Source organism: Pristiophorus japonicus, chromosome 2 (genome assembly GCF_044704955.1).
Source record: "Pristiophorus japonicus isolate sPriJap1 chromosome 2, sPriJap1.hap1, whole genome shotgun sequence".
In the NCBI taxonomy this organism is placed as follows: Eukaryota; Metazoa; Chordata; class Chondrichthyes; family Pristiophoridae; genus Pristiophorus; species Pristiophorus japonicus.
In genome coordinates, this window is record NC_091978.1 from 107501097 (window position 1) to 107524436 (window position 23340).

At 42.2% G+C, this 23340-nt stretch overlaps 1 protein-coding gene across 1 annotated transcript in view; it reads right to left on the minus strand.

Moving 5' to 3' along the window:
- LOC139231492 (potassium/sodium hyperpolarization-activated cyclic nucleotide-gated channel 1-like) overlaps positions 1–23340 on the minus strand; it is a 347416-nt gene that overhangs the window by 150229 nt on the left and 173847 nt on the right. Inside the window, exon 5 of the mRNA XM_070862514.1 lies at positions 4973–5119. Within this exon, the coding sequence (XP_070718615.1) occupies positions 4973–5119 (147 nt within the window). The remainder of the gene's footprint in view (positions 1–4972; positions 5120–23340) is intronic.

A 23340-nucleotide genomic window follows, 5' to 3' on the forward strand; every position in this document is an offset into this window, starting at 1 on the left:
AAAATGAGGATTAGTAATTAGGAAAGATAAATCCTGGCATAATCAACACTTCACGGCCTTTGTGCTGCTGAAACCCAGTCGTTGGGGGTGGGGGAGGGGGACGCTGCAGAGAGCAGTGTGGATCGATGAATATTCTTGTGCTTTGCTTGATTATTTTTCAGCAGCAGGAATGATACATGCAGAACTTTTAGGAAATTAAAGGACAAAATTTTTGAATTTTCAATTTCTGCCACATGCATTAGAAAATCTACTCAAAAGTATTTTCCTTGCAAAATTAACTTGCCGTTCTTCCTGATAAACACATAACTTAACTCGGTAATAATGTATAAAGAAGACCAGTTATGTTTCTATTTTAAAAAGTGTGGATATTATTATAGAAATAAATATTTGCATTTATATACAGCCTTTCGTGACCTCAGGACATCCCAAAGTGCCAATTAAGTACTGTTGAAGTGTAGTCACTCTTGTCATTATATATGATGTTCATTACACTATTTTTCTCAGCTACCTGCTCCTAGTCACACATTACTTCAAACTCTTCCTGTGCCAGCCACCTAGCTGGCTCCAATTGTCACAAAACATAGAACAGATGTCTATATCTGCACAACAAGATGCATTTTAATCATTGTTGTCTGGTATATGTGGCTGCATTTATCAGTAAAGAATTAAATGCAACCAGCTTTCCTCTTGGGACCCTCATTTGGTCTGCGGGATGGGTTTGGAATGGAAGTTAGAAGAAATGGGCTGCTCTGATTAGCCACACACTCTTGACTCATTTATATTCAGGGGATTAGGCCTTAAAGGGGACTGGTGATTTGTGGTGGAGTATGATTCTGGTGCTATGTTTCTGGCAGCAGTTTTGAGGTAGTATTCTTTAAGAACCTATTTTACTCTTTTATATACCATAAATACTCCCCCAAAACAGTGGTAATTCAGGGGATAATCCAGGCCAAGCACTCTTTACTGGGTGAATTCATGGTGCGCCACATGTAAGGGGTAATTTTACAAATTCATACTTCCAATGCATAGCACTAGCCACCGGGAGTACATATCAAAACTTTACACTCCCCGTGATTTTCTATTATTGATGTTACTGATTGGAAAATTAGGAGCCTCGCACCTAAATTCTGAATATAGTCTCCTGTCAGTCAAAGCTGTATTCAGAAGCACAAATTAAAAAATGTTTTTCTTTGGTCTCATGTTATGCAGAAGTTACAGTAGAAGTTCTGTGCTGCATGAGCAGTGCCACTCCAGCGGTGCATGGAATATGCCTGGAATAATATAAACTTAATTTAAACAAAAATATAAAATCAAGATGACTCAATAAAAATTACATCAATTTGGAATAAGCTATTTATTTGACATGGTCTACATTATTTCTGATCAAGCCCTGATATTTGGCACTCCATCTGAAGCTCTTTGCACCATATTTTAGTTCTCTAACATTATCTTGAAAAATATAAGTGCAGTCAATTGAAATAAGTGAATATTATCTTCTACTCTCTTAGAAATGCCTGGGTTATGACAAGCAGGCCTCATTAACAGCTCCTTAGACTTGGTATTCATGGACACGGAACTCTATTGATACCACTCAGGACTTGGCTTAGATCGTTGACTCAGAAGGGAAGGTTCATAATATTGTATAAAGAAAGGAGCAAAATGATGAAAGATTCCCCCTCCACCATGGCAAAGCCAACCATGGGTCTTTTAAATGCTGAATTGCTATGGATTCCTAATACGTTCCCTTTTTATTACAACTATTAATAACTGCTATTACTTTATTAAATTTGTAACTTAAACTAGCTTAATAATTATTTACATAAAATAAGGTTAATAGAGATGGCAGTGCAGGTGGTGTGTCGTAACTGCAGCATGTGGGAGTTAGTGGAGACCAATGAGATCACGAGCATCTGCGGTAAGTGCCTGTAGCTTGAGGAACTTCGGCTCAGAGTTGTTGAGCTGTAGTCTGAGCTGCAGACATTGCGATGCACCAGGGAAGGGGGCAGTTTTCTGGACACTCTGTTCCAAAAGGCAGTCAGACCCCTTGGGTTAAGCACGACTTTAGAGTTCGTTAATGGTCAGGGAAAAGAGGACTTGACTGCGAGTCAGGAAGGTATTGAGACCCAGGATATAGTGATGAAAGAGCCTCAGCCCTTCACCTTGTGCAACAGGTACAAAGTACTTGCTGCCTGTTTGGATGAGAACAAGGACTGCAGGGAGGATGGGCAAACTGTCCATGGTACAGGAGGCCATTCAAGTGGGGGGAGTTAAAAGGAATGTGGTAGTGGTGGGCGACAGTATAATCAGGGGGATACATAGTGTTCTCTGCAGCCGCGACAGGTAGTTCTGAAGGTTGTGTTGCCTGCCTGGTGCCAGGATTAAAGATATTGCCTCGTGGCTGGAGAAGAACTTGGAATGGGAGGGGGCGGATACAGTTGTCGTGGTCCATGTAGGAGCCAATGACATAGGTAGAACTAGGAATGACATTCTGCTGCGGGAGTTTGAGGAGCTAGGATCCAAATTAAAAAGCAGAACCTCAAAGGTAATAACCTCTGGACTGTTACCTGAGCCATATGTAAATTGGCATAGGGACAAATAGATTAGAGGTTTAACTGCGTGGCTCAAAGAGTGGTGTGGGAGGAAGAGGTTTCAGTTCATGGGGCACTGGCACCAGTACTGGGAAAGAGAGAGTTGTTGCGTTGGGACGAGCTCCACTTAAACTGGGCTGGGACCATTGTCCTGGCAAACTGACAGTATTTTAAACTAATGAAGCGGGTGTGGGAGGATCCAGGAAAGAGTACATTTAAAAGCAGCAAGAGGAATATAAAGTCTCTAGAGCAGAGTACAATTTTGGGTAAAATAAGCTGAGTGGGTCAGGAAGGGACAGAGAGAGTAACAAAGGTAAGAAGGCATCAGGGAAAAAGGTGACATCAGGGAAAAATAGAAAAAATTCAAAGCTAAAGGCACTATATCTGAATGTGCAAAGCATCCACAACAAAACAGATGAATTAATAGCGCAGATAGAAATTAATAGTTTTGATCTAATAGCCATTACGGAGACGTGGTTGCAAATTGGCCAAGATATGAACTAAATATTCCAGTATATTTAACTTTGAGAAGAGATGGGAAAAATGGAAAAGGAGGCGGGGTAGCCCTGATAATAAAGGATGGAATAAAGACAGCAGAGAGAAAGGATCTTAGTTCCAAAAATCGAGAATCAGTTTGGATGGAGCTAAGAAACAGCAAGGGGCAGAAAACATTGGTGGGAGTTCTTTATAGGCTCCCAAACTATAGTTGTAACGTCGGGCAGAGTATAAATTAGGAAATTAGAAACGCAAGTAGCATGAGTAATACAGTAATCATGGGGGAACTTAATCTACATATAGACTAGGAAAACCAAATTTGCAGTAATAGTATGGAGGACAAATTCATGGAATGTATACACAATGGTTTTCTAGATCAGTATGTTGAGGAACCAACTAGGGAACAGGCTATTTTAGATCTAGTCTTGTGCACTGAGAAAGGGTTAATTAATAACCTTGTAGTAAAGGAGCCTTTTGGGAAGAGTGACCATAATATGATAACATTTTATATTGAGTTTGAAAGTGATTTAGTTAAATCTAAAACTAGGGTCTTAAGTTTAAACAAAGCAAACTACATAGGTAAGAGGGGTGAGTTGGAAAAGGTAGATTGGGAAATTACATTAAAAGATATGATGGTTGACAAGCAATGGCTAGCATTTAAATAATTTATACATAATTTACAATAAACATCCATTCCTTTAAGGCACAAAAACCCCACGGGAAAAGTCGTCCAACTGTGGCTAACAAGAAAAGATAAAGATAGTATTATATCCAAGGAAGAGGCTTATAATGTTGGCAGAAAGAACAGGAAGCCTGAGGATTGAGAGGATTTTAGAATTCAGCAAAGGAGGACCAAGAAATTGATAATGAAAGGGAAAATAGAATATGAGTAAGCTAGCAAAGAGACATAAAACAAACTGTAAAAGCTTCCATAGGTATGTAAAAAGGAAAAGATTAGAGAAAGTAAATGTGGGTCCCTTACAGGCTGATACAGGATAAATTATAATGGGGAATAAGGAAATGGCAGAGAAATTAAACAAATACTTTGGGGGAGAAATTCTCAAACAATTTCTCGCCCGGGGGGTGGGGTGGGGCCTCCTGCAAAATTCCGCAGGAGTTAGCAGAGGCACAAACTGGCAGCGCTCTCTCCCACTTGTAGCACCTCGGGTCACTGCGCCGCCAATGATGCCATCGCTCTGCTCAGCAACCTGTTTTCGCCTCGGAGCGGAAATTGGGTAGCGCCCAGTGAGGTCACCGCTGCCGATATTTGCACCAGCCTCACGGGTCATGAACCAGGTCACACTCCGCTTGCGAGGTGAAAATTAACGATGGGGGGGGGAGCGGGAGGGGCTGGTGCGTGCCTGCTGTCCGACTCTGGCCTTTCGTTGAATATTTTGCGGGGTCCGTGCTGCCATGTTGCAGCCCGGCACTCCGGTTCTGTTTAGCTGATAATAGTTCTTTGGCCAGAGCACAAATATAGGGGGAAGAGGGCGCAGGGCTACATGATCTCTTGGTTCACAGGGATCACATGGGAGGCGTGGCTGTTAGTATATATTGTGGAAATGGGTTTGATCTATTCTTGGTTAATGTTAAATCATCAACTATGCATAATCTAATATGAAACAATCTAATCCTCCACTCCAGTAAAAAAAGTGGACTGTGATTTTAGTAGTTTTGCGTTAAAACACAGCTCACTGATTTAACTGTCTAACATGCATGGGATAAAAGCATTTTTGAACAGTTTTCAGTTATTGAAGTAATATTATAAATGCAAAATGACTAAACCAGGAATCTAAATTCAACACCACCACTAACAATAAGACTTATTATTGGTAAAATTTAAATATCTCTGAAAATTGAGACAATGCACTTAGAAATGTGTCTGTTACCTCCCGAAGTGGATCATTCAATTCTTCCAGAATGCTGTCCTCATCAAAGATCTTGCCTTGGTAGCGGTGCTCATAATAGTCGTGAATCTTCTGCCGCATATCAGCAGGCAGCTTGTGGAAGGACATGTACTGTTCCACTTGCTTGTACTGAAATAAAAAGGAGAAAAGTTATGGGATGAGCAGATTTGTCTCATACTGGAAAAGGGAAAAAAATAAAGCTGATAAAGTTACTCCACAATATGTTTCTTTGGAAATAATGTGATCAGGAAGGCCAATGGAATCTTGGCCTTTATTGCAAAGCGGATGGAGTATAAACGCAGGGCAGTCTTGTTACAGCTGCACAGGGTATTGGTGAGGCCACACCTGGAATACTGCATGCAGTTTTGTTTTCCATATTTACGAAAGGATATACTTGCTGTGGAGGCAGTTCAGAGAAGGTTCACTAGGTGATCCCGGGGATGAGTGGGTTGACTTATGAGGAAATGTTGAGTATGTTGGGCCTCTACTCATTGGGATTCAGAAGAATGAGAGGTGATCTTATGGAAACATATAAGATTACGAGGGGGCTTGACAAAGTGGATGCAGAGAGGATGTTTGCACTGCTGGGGGAGATTAGAACTAGAAGGCATGATCTTAGGATAAGGGGTCACCTATCTAGAACTGAGATGAGGAGAAATTTCTTCTCTAAGAGGGTTGTGAATCTGTTGAATTCACTGCCTCAGAGAGCTGTGGAAGCTGGGACATTAAATAAATTTAAGACAGAAATAGACAGTTTCTTAAAAGGATAAGGGGATAAGGAGTTATGGGGAACGGGCAGGGAAGTGGAACTGAGTCCATGATCAGATCAGCCATGATCTTATTGAATGGCGGAGCAGCCTCGAGGGGCCTTATGGCCTACTCCTGCTCCTATTTCATGTTCTTATAGGAGAAATTCCTCCTCATCTCAGTTTTAAATGGGTGGCCCCTTATTCTAAGATGATGCCCCCTAGTTCTACTCTCTCCAATCAGTGGAAACATCTTCTCTGCATCCACCTTGTCAAGTCCCCTCATAATATACGTTTTGAGAAGATCAACTCTCATTCTTCTGAATTCCAATGAGTAGAGGCCCGACCTATTCAACCTTTCCTAAGAAGTCAACCCCCTCATCTCTGGAATCAACCTGGTGAACCTTCTCTGAACTGCCTCCAAAGCAAGTATATCCTTTCTTAAATATGGAAACCAAAACTGTATGCAGTATTGTAGGTGCGGCCTCACCAATACCCTATATAACTGTAGCAAGACTTCCCTGCTTTTATACTCCATCCCCTTTGCAACAAAGGCCAAGATTCCATTGCCCTTCCTGATCACTTGATGTACCTGCATACTAACCTTTTGTGTTTCATGCACCAGGACCCCCAGGTCCCGCTGTACTGCAGCACTATGCAATCTTTCTCCATTTAAATAATAACTTGCTCTTGGATTTTTTTCTGACAATGTGCATAACCTCACACTTTCCAACATTATACTCCATCTGCCAAATTTTTGCCCACTCACTTAGCCTGTCTATGTCCTTTTGCAGGTTTATTGTGTCCTCCTCACACATTGATTTTCCTCCCATCTTTGTATCGTCAGCAAAATTGGCTACGTTACACTCAGTCTCTTCATCCAAGTCGTTAATATACATTGTAAATAGGTGGGGTCCCAGCATTGATCCCTGCAGCACCTCACTAGTTACTGATTGCTAACCTGAGAATGAACCATTTATCCCGACTCTCTGTTTTCTGATAGTTAGCCAATCCTCTATCCATGCTAATATATCGTTGGGTCATTGGGATCGTTTGGATCCACATGGGAAATCAATGGGCAAGTCACTTGCAGCATTTTAACTGCTCATCCACCTAGATCCTGCTGGGCGGGTAGGTTTAAAATCACCATCTAGGGACTCTATCAACTGATTTTTAATCCTTTGGCAAAAAAAATATTTGTTCAGCTACAGCTAACATTCTTATTGGAACATTCCCGCAGGTAAAATGCATATGTTTTAACTTCATACTTCTCTCATGCTTAGTAGTACTTTTCAATTAATAGAAGGCTAAAAAAGGAAATGTGCATAGAAATACATACAAAACATAATTATACACTCAGTACCACTTGCGATGCTTCATTTGTAATGTGAGAGAACAGAGCACAGACACAGACAATATTCTCATTATAGCTGCAATTAACTGCTTTCAAATTTATCAATAATTTAGCTTATTGTTGGAGTCTGTTGTCACCTTTTTGGTAAGATGATTACTACAAGAGGTAACATTTAATATTTGAAAAGCAGTGTGATTAAAGTGGTAGGAAGTACCAGATGGTTTTCCCAAAGAGAATGCATGAAATCAGCCTGCAGTCCAATGACTGTACTCTCATTGTGACACAAACTAAGATGAGCCTCACATCACAATGTAAGCAGCCCTCTTTTGAGCTGCTAATTTTGACACTGGGATTGACATTGGGATTAAGGATCACATTGTAAAATGAATATTCCCTTTGTACTCCCTGAAGTAAAATTGGTCCCTTTTAGAGAGATAAATACAGGAACTATAAACAGCTGGTGCAGTAGAAACTCTCTTCACCTGCCCTTTAATTTTCTCTCCTACTATCCTGATGTCACTTGTGGTAATTTTGTGAATTTGCATTAATGGATGGAAAATTGTAGGGTGCACGAATTCTCAATTCACACTCCAAGCAGTTGAAACTCCAAACAGAGCTTTTGGCTCCTACTGAGAAAAAGTTCCACAGGTGCCAACTATCCCAGCCTCTTGTCCTGTATTGTAATAGATATGCTAATTAATGAACAACCCAGTGGATGCAAGTTCAAATCCCAGCCTGGCAAGTAGAGATAGCACTAAGGAAAATGACCATGAAAGCTGATAGATTCAGTCATAAAAACCCAAGTGGTACACAAATGTTCTTCAGGGAAGGAAATCTGCCATTCCCTATCTGGTCCAGCCTACATGTGACTCCAGTCCTATATAGGAATATAAGAACAGGAGTATGCCATTGAGCCTCTCGAGCCTGTTCCACCATTTAATGAAATCATTACTGATCTGTGACCTAACTCCATATACCAGCCTTTACTCCATGTCCCTTAATACCTTTAGTTAACAAAAAGCTATCAATCTGCAAATGTAACGCCACTATTTAAGGAAGGAGAAGCACAGAAAGCAGGAAATTATAGACCATCAATAGACAATGGTAGATGTTAGCCTAACATCTACCATTGGGAAAATGATGGAGTCCATTATTAAGAAAGTAGTAGCAGGACATTTAGAAAATCATAATGCAGTCAAGCAGAGTCAGCATGGTTTTATGAAAGGGAAATCATGTTTGACAAATTTGCTGGAGTTCGTTGAGAATGTAACGAGTAGGGTAGATAAAGGGGAACCAGTAGATGTTGTGTATTTGGATTTCCAGAAAGCATTTGATAAGGTGCCACATAAAAGGTTTCTGCACAAAATAAGAATTCACGGGGTTGGGGGTATATTTTAGCATGGATAGAGGATTGGCTAACTAACAGAAAATAGAGATTCGGGATAAATGGGTAATTTTCAGGTTGGCAAACTGTAACTAGTGGGGTGCCGCAGAGATCAGTGCTGGGTCATCAACTATTTACAATCTATATTAATGACTTGGATGAAGGGACCGTGTGTAATGCAGCCAAATTTGGTGATGATACAAAGATAGGTGGGAAAGCAAATTGTGAGGAGGATGCTAAGAATCTACACAGGGATATAGATAGGATAAGTGAGTGGGCAAAAAATTGGCAGATGGTTTATAATGTAGGAAAATGTGAGGTTATCCACTTTGGTAGGAAAAATAAAAAAGCAAATTATTATTTAGATGGGGAGAGATTACAAAATGCTGTGGTACAGAGGTATCGGAGGTTCTTGTACATGACACACAAAAAGTTAGCATGCAGTTACAGCAGGTAAGTAGGAAGGCAAATTGAATGTTGGCCTTTATTGCAAGAGGGATGGAGTATAAAAGTAAGGAAATCCTGCAACAACTGTACAGGGCATTGGTGTGACCACACCTGGAGTACTGCGTACAGTTTTGGTCTCCTTATTTAAGGAAGGATATACTTGAATTTGGAGGCTGTTCAGAGAAGGTTCACGAGGTTGATTCCTGAGATGAAGGGGTTGTCATATGAAGAAAGGTTGTGCAGGTTGGGCCTATACTTACTGGAGTTTAGAAGAATGAGAGGTGATCTTATTGAAACGTATAACATTCTGAAGGGGCTTGACAGGGTAGATGCAGAGAGGATGTTTCTGCTCGTCGGGCAATAACTAGGGGACACAGTTTCATAATAAGGGGTCGCCCATTTAAAACGGAAATGAGGAGGAATTTCTTCTCTCAGAGGGTCATGAATCTTTGGAATTCTCTGCCCCAGAGAGCTGGGGCATTGCATATATTTTAGGTGGTGATAGACAGATTTTTGAACGATAAGGGAGTCAAGGATTATGAGGAGCGGGCACGGAAGTGGAGTTGAGGCCGGGATCAGATCAGCCATGATATTGAATGGCAGAGCAGGCCAAATGGCCTACTCCTGCTCATATTTCTTATGTTCTTATGTTTTTATGTAGGCACCAACACAGATCCCTGCGGGACACCACTAGTCTCATTCTGCCAATTTGAGTACCTACCCATTGTCCCTGCTCTCTGTCTCCTGCTGCTCAGCCAATTTCCTAACCAGGTCAATAATTTGCCCTGCATTCTGTGGGCTTCTACCTTCGTTAGCAATATCTTATGTGGGACTTTATCAAATGTCTTCAGGAATTCTATATAAATAACATCGATAGATATTCCCCTGTCACTACTTTAGTCACCTCAAAAATTCAACCAGGTTTGTCAGACATCAGCTATTTTTCACAAATCCATGCTGGCTCTCTCACCCTATCCTAGACTCGAGCAATTTCCTGACAACAGATGTCAGGCGAACTTGTCTATAATTCCCTGGTTTCCCTCTCTCACCTTTCTTAAATAACAGAGTGACGTGCAATTTTCTAATCTAAAGGAACAGTTCCTAAATCAAGAGAACTTTGGGAGCATCTGCAATATGCTCATCTATTTCCTTTAAAACCCTGGGATGGAAACCATCTGGTCCTGGGGATTTGTCATTCTTTAGTGCCATTATTTTTTTCATTACTATTATTTTCCTTACATTAATTTTATTGAGTTACTCTCCCTTATTTAGTATCAGTTTCCTTGGGATTTCTGGCATGTTATCCCCTTCCTCTACTGTAAATACTGACACATAGTAATTATTCAACACGTCTGCCATTTCCTTATTATCATTGGCAATATCATTGCTTTCAGTTTTTAAGGGGCCAACATTGTTCCTGACTACCCTTGTTTTCCTAATATAATTGTAAAAATTCTTTGTGCTGATTTTGATATCCCTTGCAAGTTTCTTTGTAGCCCTTACTATCTATTTTGTGACTCTTTGCTGTTCATCAGAATACAGGATGGTTGTCTCGTAACTCCTTCAGGGATGGTGAATAAACACTGCCGTGGCAGAATCGCCCACATCTAAACAACAAAGTACAATAAAACAAATTCTTTAAGTGTTAATATATGCAGTGTGGTCAGTAGTCTACTCCACCGTGTAAGACATTGGGGCTGAATTTGCAGTCGGAGGCTTCCCTTGGGCGGATACCTCTGACCAGCAAAAAATCTACACGCTTACCTTGGGATCCACGGAGACTTGCGCTCCTGGCCTGTGTGGATGCCCACGTATCCCAGGTGCACATGCGGTTCACAAGCGCTCATGGGATCATGTTGGCCAGCCTAACCAATAAAAGAAGGGAATCCTCATTCATGCCTGTGAGGATTCTGTATATATGGAATCCCTGTAAGCATGAATGGGGAATCACATAAAAAATATATTAACATAAAAAATACCTTTTTTTAATTACATATTTAAAATTAATTAAAATACAATGTAATTAAACATTTAATACAAAAATTTAATTAAAAAAAATAAATTTACATCTTTTAAAGGGGCTAAACATAAACTTACCTTATTGCATAGGATTTTTAATGTATAAATGATTGATAACATTTTATTTTTATGTTTTTTTAAACTCTTAAGTCGATAAAAGCAAGCCTTACGTCTACTTTTACCAAATTTCATGAGCATTTGCTGGGCACAATAGCCCACATCTTGGCCTGTGGAGACTCATTTCCCGTGGACATGCATGATCTTTCAAGAGAATTCTTGACAGATCGCAAGTTCCGGATTTTAGCGCATGAGCATACTTAAATCCGTAACATGGAGCGGCCCCTACAGGCATTTGAACACCTCGTACGCGCCCATAGGGGCCGCAAATTATAGCCTATCATAGTTTAACACAAAACTGTCTTCACCCTATTCTTGGATCACAATCTAGAGCAGAAATTCTGGATGATTTTTCCTCTTCCTAGCTCAAGTACATGCAAGTTGGTTGTAGTATCCTGCAATTGGTATATCAGGATGAAATTTATTTCCAACATCCAGCAGACAAACCATTCTTTTTCTTGTCTCAACCTTGTCGTAACAGTCTAGAATGGTCACCATGGATTGGGAAGGCTAGAATGTATTATTAGGGACGTGATAAAAGGGCACTTAGAAAATCATAATATGATTTTGCAGGGTCTATAAAAGATGGTTTTATAAAAGGGAAATTATGTTTGACAAATCTATAAAAGTGTTTATGCGGATGTAACTGGTAGGGTGGATAAATGGGAACCAGTGAATGTGGTTTATTTTCAAAAGGCATTCGATAAGGTACCACACAAGAGGTTGTTACACAAGATTAGGGCTCATGGAATTGTGGGTATTATATTAGCCTGGATTGAGGTTTGGTTAATGGACAGAAAACAGAGAGTAGGTATAAATGGGTCATTTTGAGGTTGGCAGGTTGTAACTAGTGAGGTGCCACAAGGATCAGTGCTTGGTCCTCAGCTATTTACAATCTATATCAATAACTTAGATAAGGGGATCGAATGTAACATAACCAAAGCTAGGTGGGAAAGTAAGCTGTGAGGAGGTTGCAACGTGGCTGCAAAGGAATATAGATAGGTTAAGTGAATGAGCAAGAAGGTGGCAGATGGAGAATAATGTGAATTATCCACTTTGGTAGGAAGAATAGAAAAGCAGAATGTTTTTTTTAAAGTGAGGGACATCACTCAGAGTTATAAATCTTTGGAATTCTCTATCCCAGAGGGCTGTGGATGCTCAGTCGTTGAAGACTGAGATTAATAGATTTTTGGACACTAAAGGAATTAAAGGATATGAGAATAGGACGGGAAAGTGGAGTTGAGGTGGAAGATCACTGAATGGCAGTGCAAGCTTGAGGAGCCATGTGGCCTATCCTGCGCTTATTTCCTATGTTCTTATTTTCTTGTACCACTTAAAGCAGACAAGGGCAATACAGAACATGGGAGAGAAGTGAAGACAAGATCAGCATCAATGGTAACACAAACCCTACATTTCTGTGCCTTGATTTTCTGTACATGAAATATACATTTTCTGCAGATAAGCCTTTTTAGTTATGAAGTTTACAGTGAAAAACGAACAACAGGAAACTATAACTTGAAGCGATTTCTCTGGGCATTTGTGCGTTACAGATGAAATATAAGGAGCATTTGGGTACTATCAATTTCACTCCACTAGGCATTGCTTCCTTTCTTTTTTTTATGAGTGTTGAACTGTAAAGGGTTCGTAAAGCTCACTAGTGACATATAATGGTAGTGAAGGAGTACTACCAAAACGTTTTATCTAATTAGTGTGAAGGATGGATTGCAAGTTTATTTTACAAATATGAGGCAGGTGGGCAAGGCTCCCAACTAGTGTGTGTTCATAAAATCAGCCCTGTAATGTTTTCCTAAAAAGGGCCCTTTTTTCAAAACTGTATTCATCTAACTCAGGCTCTGTAACTCATTCAACCCAGTTATCCAGTGATGTTATGAACAGACTAATAAAACAAGAATACTAAAAAAAAATCAACAAAACAAATATAACACAAAAAATCTTTGCACTGATTTTTTTCACTGTATTTCCCTGGCTTTGTTTTATTTTTAAATGTATACTTTCACTTGTTTGATCGGGAAGAGCATTCCATGCTGCACTGTAGCTATAGTAAAGTGATTAATAGAGGAGTCACTCAACACCATTTTTGGATTGCAGATTGTGCTGCATAAGCGGTTAGCCCGCAGTCATCTTTTAATGAAGTCCCAGTGTGCAGAGAATACCGTGTGTTGTCACTGACTCATGGCTGCTGTCAGCTATCAGATTGTTGAAGGGAGAAGCATTTTTCTTCCCGCTGTAATCCGATTACTGCTATTTCGCACTTTTCATCAACATTATTTTGCAAGATGGACAAAACAACCCTCAGCTTTTGAACAGCAACATCTTGGTAAACACTTGGCTTTTAGAGTTTTGTTTGAGTTACACAGTATCTGTGGCATTAATTGTAACTGTTTAGGTTTAAAACATTTCCACCATGTCAGCTCCTCTTGCCTTATGATTCTCTACTTCTATCACTGTGAGAATGTTTTATTATTGTGTGGTCACAGCACAAAACTTTATGGAGAGACTTGAGGACAGTTCATAGGCAGCTGTATAAAACAGAACTGATTGTGTGTCCAATGTTTGTCCTGCTGAGAGTTGCGATCCAAATGAAATCTATCGTAGCTTTTTTACATTTGAGATCTGACTTCCAATCATCAGAGGTTTATTGTGAAGGTTTTACAGGAATGAATTTGGGCAATCACACAGCTCTTTGTGGATGTAAATCTGGAGCAAAAAAAAAATTACCCACAAATTAGCACTAACTGGGGAATCCGAGATGCTGCATGGGTAGTCCAAGACAGTAAACTCTGGTCGCTACAAGGGAATTTTGAATGTTTAAGCATTTTGTTGCTAATGTTTATGACAAATGGGGAATGTTCTATTCCAATAGCAGTTTGACTTAGGTAACAGTAAATTTACCATTCGTGTGATTGGTCTCAGACACTGACTGACACGGCTGGAAGAACTATTTAAATGGCCATTTACCTGCAGGTATTTATGGATTGTTAGGATCTGTTGTGCTTTTGTGATTAGTGGATTGCCAATGCATTTCAGAGCTTGGAGATTGCTTCTTTTTGAAGTGTTTGCCTTACCCACCCTGACTAATCACTTTCAGCTAATCGTGGGTGCCATGTTAGCTTCTTTATTTTGGATGGATGAACAATTGGAAGAGGAGAAGCAGCTGCAGCCTCAGCAACCAGGACGATCAGTAACTGGGCCTGTCAGAGCACAGCAGGTCAGGGGGTACTGCTTATTGAAGGCCTTACCCAGTACACAGGATCGATAAAAAGTCTCACTTCCATGGTCATCTCAAAGGAGCAATGTGTCGGGAGGCTGCGCTTCATCAGCTGCAATGTTACGGATCTCTGTAGCTTCCTGTAGCAAGTCCAGTTGTCCCTGCTTTGCCAGTGACTGTGAAATTCACCACTACCCTGAACCTTTTTGCCTCAGATTCCTTCCAGCCAGGAGACATCACCTGCAGTGCACAACTGCATTAAGCAGGTCATCAGTGCCCTCCTAACCAGAGATTCAATTGAAGATTGAAGTAAAATCTCAACACCCAACAACAACTACTTGCATTTCTTTATCACCTTTAACACAGTAAAATGTCCCATGCTGCTTCACAGGAGCGTCATCACACAAAATTATACACTGAGCCACATAAGGAGATATTAAGACAGATGACCAAAAACTTGGTCGAAGAGGTAGGTTTTAAGCAGTGTCTTAAAGGAAGAGAGATATAGAGATTTAGGGAGGGAATTCCAGAACTTCGGGCCTAGACAGCTGAAGTCAAGGCGCCAATGGTGGGTTGATTTCCTATGCCCCACAAGAGGCCAGAATTCAAGCATCTCAGAGTTCTCAGAGGTTTGCAGAGCTGGAGGAGGTTACAGAGTGCTCAATCTATTGGGCTTTTCTTAACAGAAGGTTTCCTCACTCAAATATCTCTACAAGATGCTGCCTCAGTGGTTTCTGCAGAGCTAGTGTAAGACTGCTGTTTCTCATGTGGGGACCCTTGATATGGCTGTGGCTGATGATTCCTGTGTGCTTAAGCCTGAGAGGGCTCGGCTGCAGCCAGAGCAGTCTGGCACTAGCATAGATTTAGGGAGTAAATGTGCTGATATCTGAGAGAGGGCAACATGTGCCACTCCCATTCAGTCACTGTCACTCACAAGGTCATGGGGCTCATCACTTCTACTGATCTATAGGAGGGAAGAGTGCAGAAGTAGAGTGACTTCTTTAAAGTCCCTATCTATTCGATCCACCAATCTTTCCAAGGCACACGTTTATCTATCCAAGGCGGAATAGAGTTGTGAGCCCAGAATCTGCATGGCAGCTGCTTGAACTTCCACCATAGCTGTAAAGCATGTAAGCATGGACTCCTGTTATGAGGGCCAGCTGCAGCGTACCCTGGATCTGGCCATACTCTCCAAGGCAGACTGCAGAATGTTGATGACACCAATCAGTCTCGAAGCACGGAGGAATTTGCTTTCAGTCATGGTGGTGAAACTCATACTTCTCATACTTCGTACAAGTGCTTGCGTGAGGCCGGCAGTTTTCTTTTCATTACTGGGACTCTGAAGTTTGTATCTCTGTCTTTCTCAGAAGAGCTGAGAGAGGACCTCACCCACTGGTGAGCTTTCTCCTGGGATGTCTCTACCACCAATATCTGCTCATTCACACTAGTGCAAGGTGCATCGTCACATGCAGGCCCCTCTACCTCACTCTCTAACCCAGCCATGGTGCCATTCTCTGTGCTGGTGCTTGGGAGTAATGGAGTGTGTGACAGTGCCTCCTCAGAAAGATTGTGCTCCTCTGAAGTGTATTTGGGGGGCCATGGCTGTTAAGAAAGATCTAGAGGAAAGGGAAAAGACTGAGGATGGCATTGGGAGGCTTCACAGTTGCAGAGGGCATCCATCATGATGTAATTTGATGCAGTTAAGCTGGCTGAAGTTGTATTTTTCCAGGGCTGAATGAAGAGTTACGTTATTGTCAGAGACCCTGTTAAGTGAAGCCCCCAGTCTTGAAATTGCCAATGCGCAAAGATCCAGCAGGCCCTCATATATCTATGATTTGCTGCTGCAGCTCGATCAGGATCATGAGGTTAACTGGTCCTCCCTCAGTCTCATGATTATTGTGCTGCAGAAAGAAAGGGCGGGAGATAGTGAATGATTAATGAAAAAGACAGTGCAGATGTGTCAGGTTTGTGGTGGTATTGCATATGCTGAGAAGGAGAAGAAACATGAAGCAAGCTGGATGAGGAGGTGCTGAATAGGAAGCAAGTGTCTGCATTCCGTTGAGAAATAAAAGCCCAGAAATCACAGCCTCTCCTGGTCCGTATGGTGTTTCTACGGACCTGGGAAGGCATCGGAAAAGCCGATTTTCGGTGCTAATGCGCATGCGCTGAAAACCAGCTTTTCCGATCTGTCCAAGTTTCTGGCTTGACAGATCTTCGCATATCGGGAACGAGGACATTCCTACAGCAGAGATTGGGCTATTTGTCCATCTCTTGCCTACTTTTACCAGCGTAAGAGTTTAAAAACATATTAAAAAACATGTTAAAAAAAAAATTAAAAATACATATTTATGTTAAAAACCGTGCCCACTCAGTTAATTTTATTTTAAACCATAATTAAAACTTTTTTTTAAAAATCGGCAAATTTTTTTTTCAGAAATATTTCTATCAACTTTAATTTCTACAGTGTATTTATGTGAGTTTTAAAAAAAATGTTTTATGTCGTGTTTGGGGGTATTTCTCATTCCTAGTAATAGGAGTTTCGGACTTAGGAAACTCCTATTACTATGAATGAGAATTATACTATACCTGATTGGCTGCCCAGAGCCATATGACTCCAGCTCCAGGCCTGCGCACGTCCTGACGTGCACGCACTGCGATGCACAGTCAGGAGAGGCCTCTGGACCGGGATCTCACGTGGCCGCAGCAGCTTCAGGTAGGTGCGCATCTTTTTTCTCTAATCCATTTGAACGCCCGCAGGAAGGAAAAAACAGGATTTCTGAGCCAAATACTCCACGGGAAAAATAATCCATCCGTGGCTAACTAACGAAGTTAAGGACAGAATTAGGATTAAAAGAAAAGGTTTATAATGCTGTGAAGAATAGTAGCAAGCCCGAGGATTGGCAGAGCTTTAGAAATCAGCAAAAGGTGACCAGAAAATTGATAAAAAGGGAGAAAGTACAATATGAGGGTAAGAACATAAGATTTGGGAGCAGGAGTAGGCCACCTGGCCCGTCGAGCCTGCTCCGCCATTTAATAAGATCATGGCTCAGCTTCACTTCCCTGCTCGCTCCCCGTAGTCCTTTACTCCCTTATCGCTCAAAAATCTGTCTATCTGAGCCTTAAATATATTTAATGACCCAGCCTCCAAAGCTCTCTGGGGCAGAGAATTCCACAAATTTACAACCCTCTGAGAGAAGAAATTTCTCCTCATCTCAGTTTTAAGGGCGACCCCTTATTCTGAGACTATGTTCCCTAGTTTTAGTTTCTCCTATAAATGGAAATATCCTCTCTGCATCCACCTTGTCGAGCCCCCTCATTATCTCACATGATTCAAATAAGATCATCTCTTATTCTTCTGAACTGCAATGTGTATAGGCCCAACCTACTCAAACTATCTTCATAAGTCAACCCCCTTATCTCTGGAATCAACATAGAGAACTTTCTCTGAACAGCCTCCAAAGCAAGTATACCCTTCCTTAAATACGGACACCAAAACTGTACTGCTCTAGATGTGGCCTCACCAATACCCTGTACAGTTGTAGCAGGACATCTCTGCTTTTATACTCTATTCCGCTTGCAATAAAAGCCAACATTCCATTTGCTTTCCAGATTATTTGCTGTACCTGCATACTAACTTTTTGTGTTTCATGCACAAGGACTCCCAGGTCCCTCTGTACTGCAGTACTTTGCAATTTTTCTCCATTTAAATCGTCTTTTCGCCCGGGTGTGGCGCCCCTAATGACTCCCGATAAATTATGCGGGATTTTAGCGCCGACGATGATGACATCATCACTGTGGGCAGCGCCCCATTTTCAAATCGGAACAAAAATTGGCCAACACCTCCTGAAGCTGCGCCGGGCGGTGACAGCGACAGCCTCAGGGGATGTGAACGGGCGGCTAGAGGCTTGCACAGCGCAAGTTAAAGGGGAGGTGATGGGCAGGTCGATAAAAGATGCGCTAACTTACTTGTCACGGCCCGTTGCCGCTTTGAATGCGGGATTCGTGCTGCGAGCTGGCAGTCTGGGACTCCGGCTGAGTGCTGGGCTCATGGCTCGGCACACTGCACCCCGGTGGTCCAGGTAGGGCCCTGCAGATTTGATAGCTTGGGCCCTCCACTTTAATTAAGGGGAGAGTCCCTCCTACGCAGCAATGCTACGCATTGCACTATGCCCTGTTCCCGACCCGTCTGCCCCGTTACTGCCCCAGATAGGAAGTGGAGCGCATTTACATTCCGCTTCATCTCGGAAGCGGTAATCCCAATTTCCTGAGCGAGACGGGACTTCCGCGCCTGGTGCAAAAAGTCCTGCTTCGCGGATGTTACCACCCTCAAACGGGGCGCAACGTAATTTCCCGACCTAAGACTCTTGTTTCATCCTTCAGTAATTCACTCTCAAACTCGAGTTGAAATTCTATCGTATTATGATCAATCTTCCCAATAGGATCTTTTACTATGAGATTTCTTATTAACGCTGTCTCATTAAACGATATAGGATCTAAAGTAACCTGTTCCCTGGTTGGTTCCATGATGTATTGTTCTAGGAAACTGTCTCAAATGCATTCCATGAACTCGCCAGCCAGAGTACCTTTGCCAATTTGATTTGCCTAGTTTATATGAAGAATAAAGTCCCCCTTTTGTATTGTATTACCTTTGTTACAAGCTCCTATTAGTTCTTGATTATTACTCTGTCCAACAGTATAGCTACTGTTTGGGGGCTTATAAACTACTCCCACCAATATTTTCTGCCCCAGGTAATTTCTTATCTCCACCCATACTGTTCCTCCAAGCAAAGATCCTTTCTCACTACTGTCCTTAGGTCATCCTTTATTATCAGGGCTACACCCCCTCTCCTTGTCCATTCTGCCTGTCTTTTCGAAACATCAGGTACCCTGGAATATTTAGTCCCTAATCTTGGTCACCTTGCGACGACATCTCTGTAATGGCTATTAGTTCAAAGCCATTTATCCCTATTTGTGCCACTAATTTGTCTATCATGTTATAAGTACATTCAGATGCAGATCCTATGGGCCCAAATTTGGCCCACCCATTTTTTTCGGCGCACTCACTAGAGATGCGCCGACTTCGTAGGCTGAAAACAGCACCAAAAAGATCTCCCCGGATTCTGGCTGCTCGGTTGACTCTCCTGGGGCTTGGCGCGATGTGGCCAGTCGATTGGGGGATGGGTGCTAGAGCCCTGCCCAAAAAAGTGCCGGCAGCTGTCCGCATGCACATTAGAGCGTTCACGCAAGCGCAGTAGCTCCTGCCGATGATGATGCGTGCTGCAGCATGAGACCCGATGCATCCCGCCCTTATCCCAAGCCGAGTGGCCTGCCACACAGTATCGAGAGAAACCTGCCTGCTTCTAAAGCACCTGGTTCTTTTTGGCTGCCTGTATTATTGTCACTTTATGTCAATATTCTGCAAACAACTTGAAGACTTGAGGACATTGCCATGCAACGGTTCAGATAGAGTTGTCTATTTTGAAATCCATTTCAAAAGTTTGATCGGGGAGGCGGGGGAGAGTTTTGATCCTGGGTGGGGGGGGGTGAGTTTTGATCCTGGGGGGGGGCGGGGGGTGAGTTTTGATCCTGGGGGGGGCGGGGGGTGAGTTTTAATCCTGGGGGGGGGGTGAGTTTTGATCGGGGGGGGTGGGGGGAGTTTTGATCTGGGGGGGTGGGGGTGGGGGGAGTTTTGATCCCGGGTGGGGCGGGCGGGGGTGATAATTGTGTCGCCAGTAATTTAAATGAGCTTACTCAAGACTTTCCTTAACCCTGTTGATGAAAATACTTTCCGACATAAGAACATAAGAACTATGAGCAGGAGGTACTCCTATTTTTTGTTTGGATATATTGAAAAAATTATGTAAATATGTTTTGTCTCTTTACTTCTTTTAGTTTTGTAATTTAAGCTTCCATGAATGCTTCTGTTGTATAGTAAATTAACTTTGCGAAGTTTGTCATATGATGTCTTGTATAGCTGTTTGATCCTATTCACATTCTTTAGTCAAGTCATTAGTAGCTACCTGCGCTGATTTCTTAACTCTCCGCAAGGGTTTTCTGTGCGGCCACAAGTGGCCACATACGCTGGCCTAAATAAGTTTGGAGTAACTATTAGCTGTCCAAAATGGCCTAAATGGCCAAAACATGCGTAGGTGGCTGGTAACGCCCCTTTTGAAAAAAACTAAACTAAACTAAAAAAATCCTAACTAACTCACTTACACTGGCGCAAATTGAACGTGCAAAATGGGGATTATTAAGATACTCCAGAAAAAAAAACGGAGCAACTCCTGGGCAATTTTGGGCCCTATAATTTTAACCTTTTACCATTATTCCCTGCTTTCACCTTATTCACTGAGGCACTGTTACCGTTAAACTCTTTCCCTTCCTGTCACACACTGCTTATCTTTACCCAAATTGTTACACTGCTCTATTGCCTTGACTTCTCTCTTTAATTTCTAAATTTCCCCTCACCTGACCCCTTTCCTGCCTTTTTTAGTTTAAAGTCCCATCTACAGCCCTGGTTATTTGATTCCCCAAGGCACTGGTCCCAGCCCGGTTTAAGTGGATCCCAACAGAACAGCTCTCTGTTTCCCCAGTACTGGTGCCAGTGTCCCATGATTCGAAACCCCTTCCTTGCACACCACTCTTTGAGCCATGCATTTAATTCTCTGATCTGTGTGTCCCTATGCCAATTTGTGCATGGCTGAGGTAACAATCCAGAGGTTAGTACCTTTGAGGTTATGCATTATCATTTGGACCCTAGCTCCTCAAACTCTCTCAGCAGAACCTCATTCCTAGCTCTATCTATGTCGTTGGTGCCTACATGGACCATGACAACTAGATCTTCCTGCTTCCATTCCAAATTCTTCTCCAGCCACAGAATCTGGCAGGCCATTCACAGCTGCAGAGAACAGTATCTATCCCCGACTGTACTGTCCCCTACCACTGCAACATTCATTTTCACTCTCCCCACTTGAATAGCCTCCTGTACCACAGTGCCATGGTCAGTTTGTTCATTCACCCTGCAGACTTTGCCCTCATCCACACAGGTAGCAAGAACCCCATGCCTGTTGGATAAGGGCAAAGGCTGAGGCTCCTCCAGCACTGCACCTGGGATCCCTTACCGGCCTGAGTTGCAGTCACACCCTCCTGTCCCTGACTATTAACCAGACCTGTACCACTACTTAACCTAAGGGGTGTGACTTTCTCTTAGATCAAAGTATCCACATAACTCTCCTCTTCCCTGAAGCCCCACAATGTCTGCACCTTGGAATTCAGCTTGAGATGCAGATACTTACTGCAGGTGCGGTCGTCCGGGATCGTGATGCTCTCCACAAAGTCCCACATGCTGCATTTGCAGCACACAACCTGCACTGTCATACCTATATAACCATATTTTATTTATTTAGTTAATTAAAGTTAATGGGCTGGATTTTTGATCCGTTGCCGCCTCTGTTTTCACCCCGGAGGGATGGTAATGGCAGCGAAGAACATTTCCGGGCGGGCGGCCAGCCTCCTGCGTCCAGCCGGGACAATTGGTGCCGGGTTTGCGGGGATGTGGAGCAGTACCACCCGGGAGAGGCGAACCGATGTGCAATACCTCTAGTTACGACATCGGATCGAAATTTGAAACTCACCCGATCCGTATCGCTCCGCAACCCGCCGTAGTGAGACCACCTGTGAAAGCTGGTGGTTCCAGCTGTAGCGGCCGCAGTGAGGGAAGGAATGTGAATCTAAGGTAAGTGTGATTGGTTTTTATTTTTGCCATTGAGGTGGATGTGGCATCAGGAAAGTATTGGGAATATTTTTGGTGTTTTTTTTCAGATCTATTTTTTCACGGAAGCCTCTCTTAGGGGTGCTTGGAGGCCAGCTATTTACCTCGGGATTTTCATTTGCTCAGCTGGATTAGCACCCTAAAAGGGGTGTGGAACGCCACCCTTAGCACTCTGCTCCACACTTAAAACCAAGCTGGAAACGCAAACCATTTCCTGGCACAAAATTTACTGCGCCGCCTGGATTAACATTGCAACAGAGGCCCGACCGAATTTCCACCCTATGTATTTATTTAACTTAGATTATAAGTTGTGTTTTTAACTCATTACTAAATCTAGTTTAAATTCAAGGTAGATTAAATTAAATATTTGCCTGTAACACAAACCTTTGTGCAGTCATTGTCAGAGTTTGCAGCTCCTCAATGCTGTGGAACATTGACAGCACAAATGTCAAATTAAATTTGGACATGGTCCCTTTAATAAACTGGCTTTGATGCATCATCAATTACATCACCAGACCCGCTTCCTCTAATTGGCTGGGAAATGTGCTGGATGGGCTTAACAAGCCCAATCAAGGGAATTTCATTTCAGACAGCAGGATGGAGCCAGCAGCAGGGTTGGGACCCGCCACCGACATTGCCCGCCACGGACCTGCTGAGCTGAGCAAAACTGCAGCCTCAGAGCTGGCTGACAGTTAACTGCCAGTGACAGGAAATTTTTGTTAACTACAGTTTTTAAAGTTCTAAATTAAATTTACAATCTTAAACTAAATTTCACTTTTTACAGCTAGTACTCACCCAGTACTTTCGAAAGACATCCACTCTCTCCAAATTCCCAACTTTAACACTCTGTTCAGAAGCACTCCATTTAGTGACCACTCACATATTTTTGATTTAGCCATTATGGTTTGGCTCATTTTGTATGTATTGTGTCCTCTGCTTGTAGTCAGTCGAATAATTTTTTTTTTTTAATTTCTATTTATTGTAAACAAATACATTAGAGAATACAATCTAATGTAAAAGCTCTTGCTTTTGTTTAATATTCTCCTAACCAAAATGAGTTTGGTTGTGTATCAGAAGACTGCATTTAATCCAGGAAGAAGATTACTGTAAGTAAATTCCCTGATAATCCTCAGGTCATAAAACACCGCAAGGGCAGATTATAGAAAAAAAGAATAGTAGCAGGATCATGGAGGGATCAAGATCCAATTATGGGAAGCACTGGAAAACCATTGTATGAGCAAATGGTTCGAGAAAAGTTTGAAATTGTAACAATCTTTCTCAAA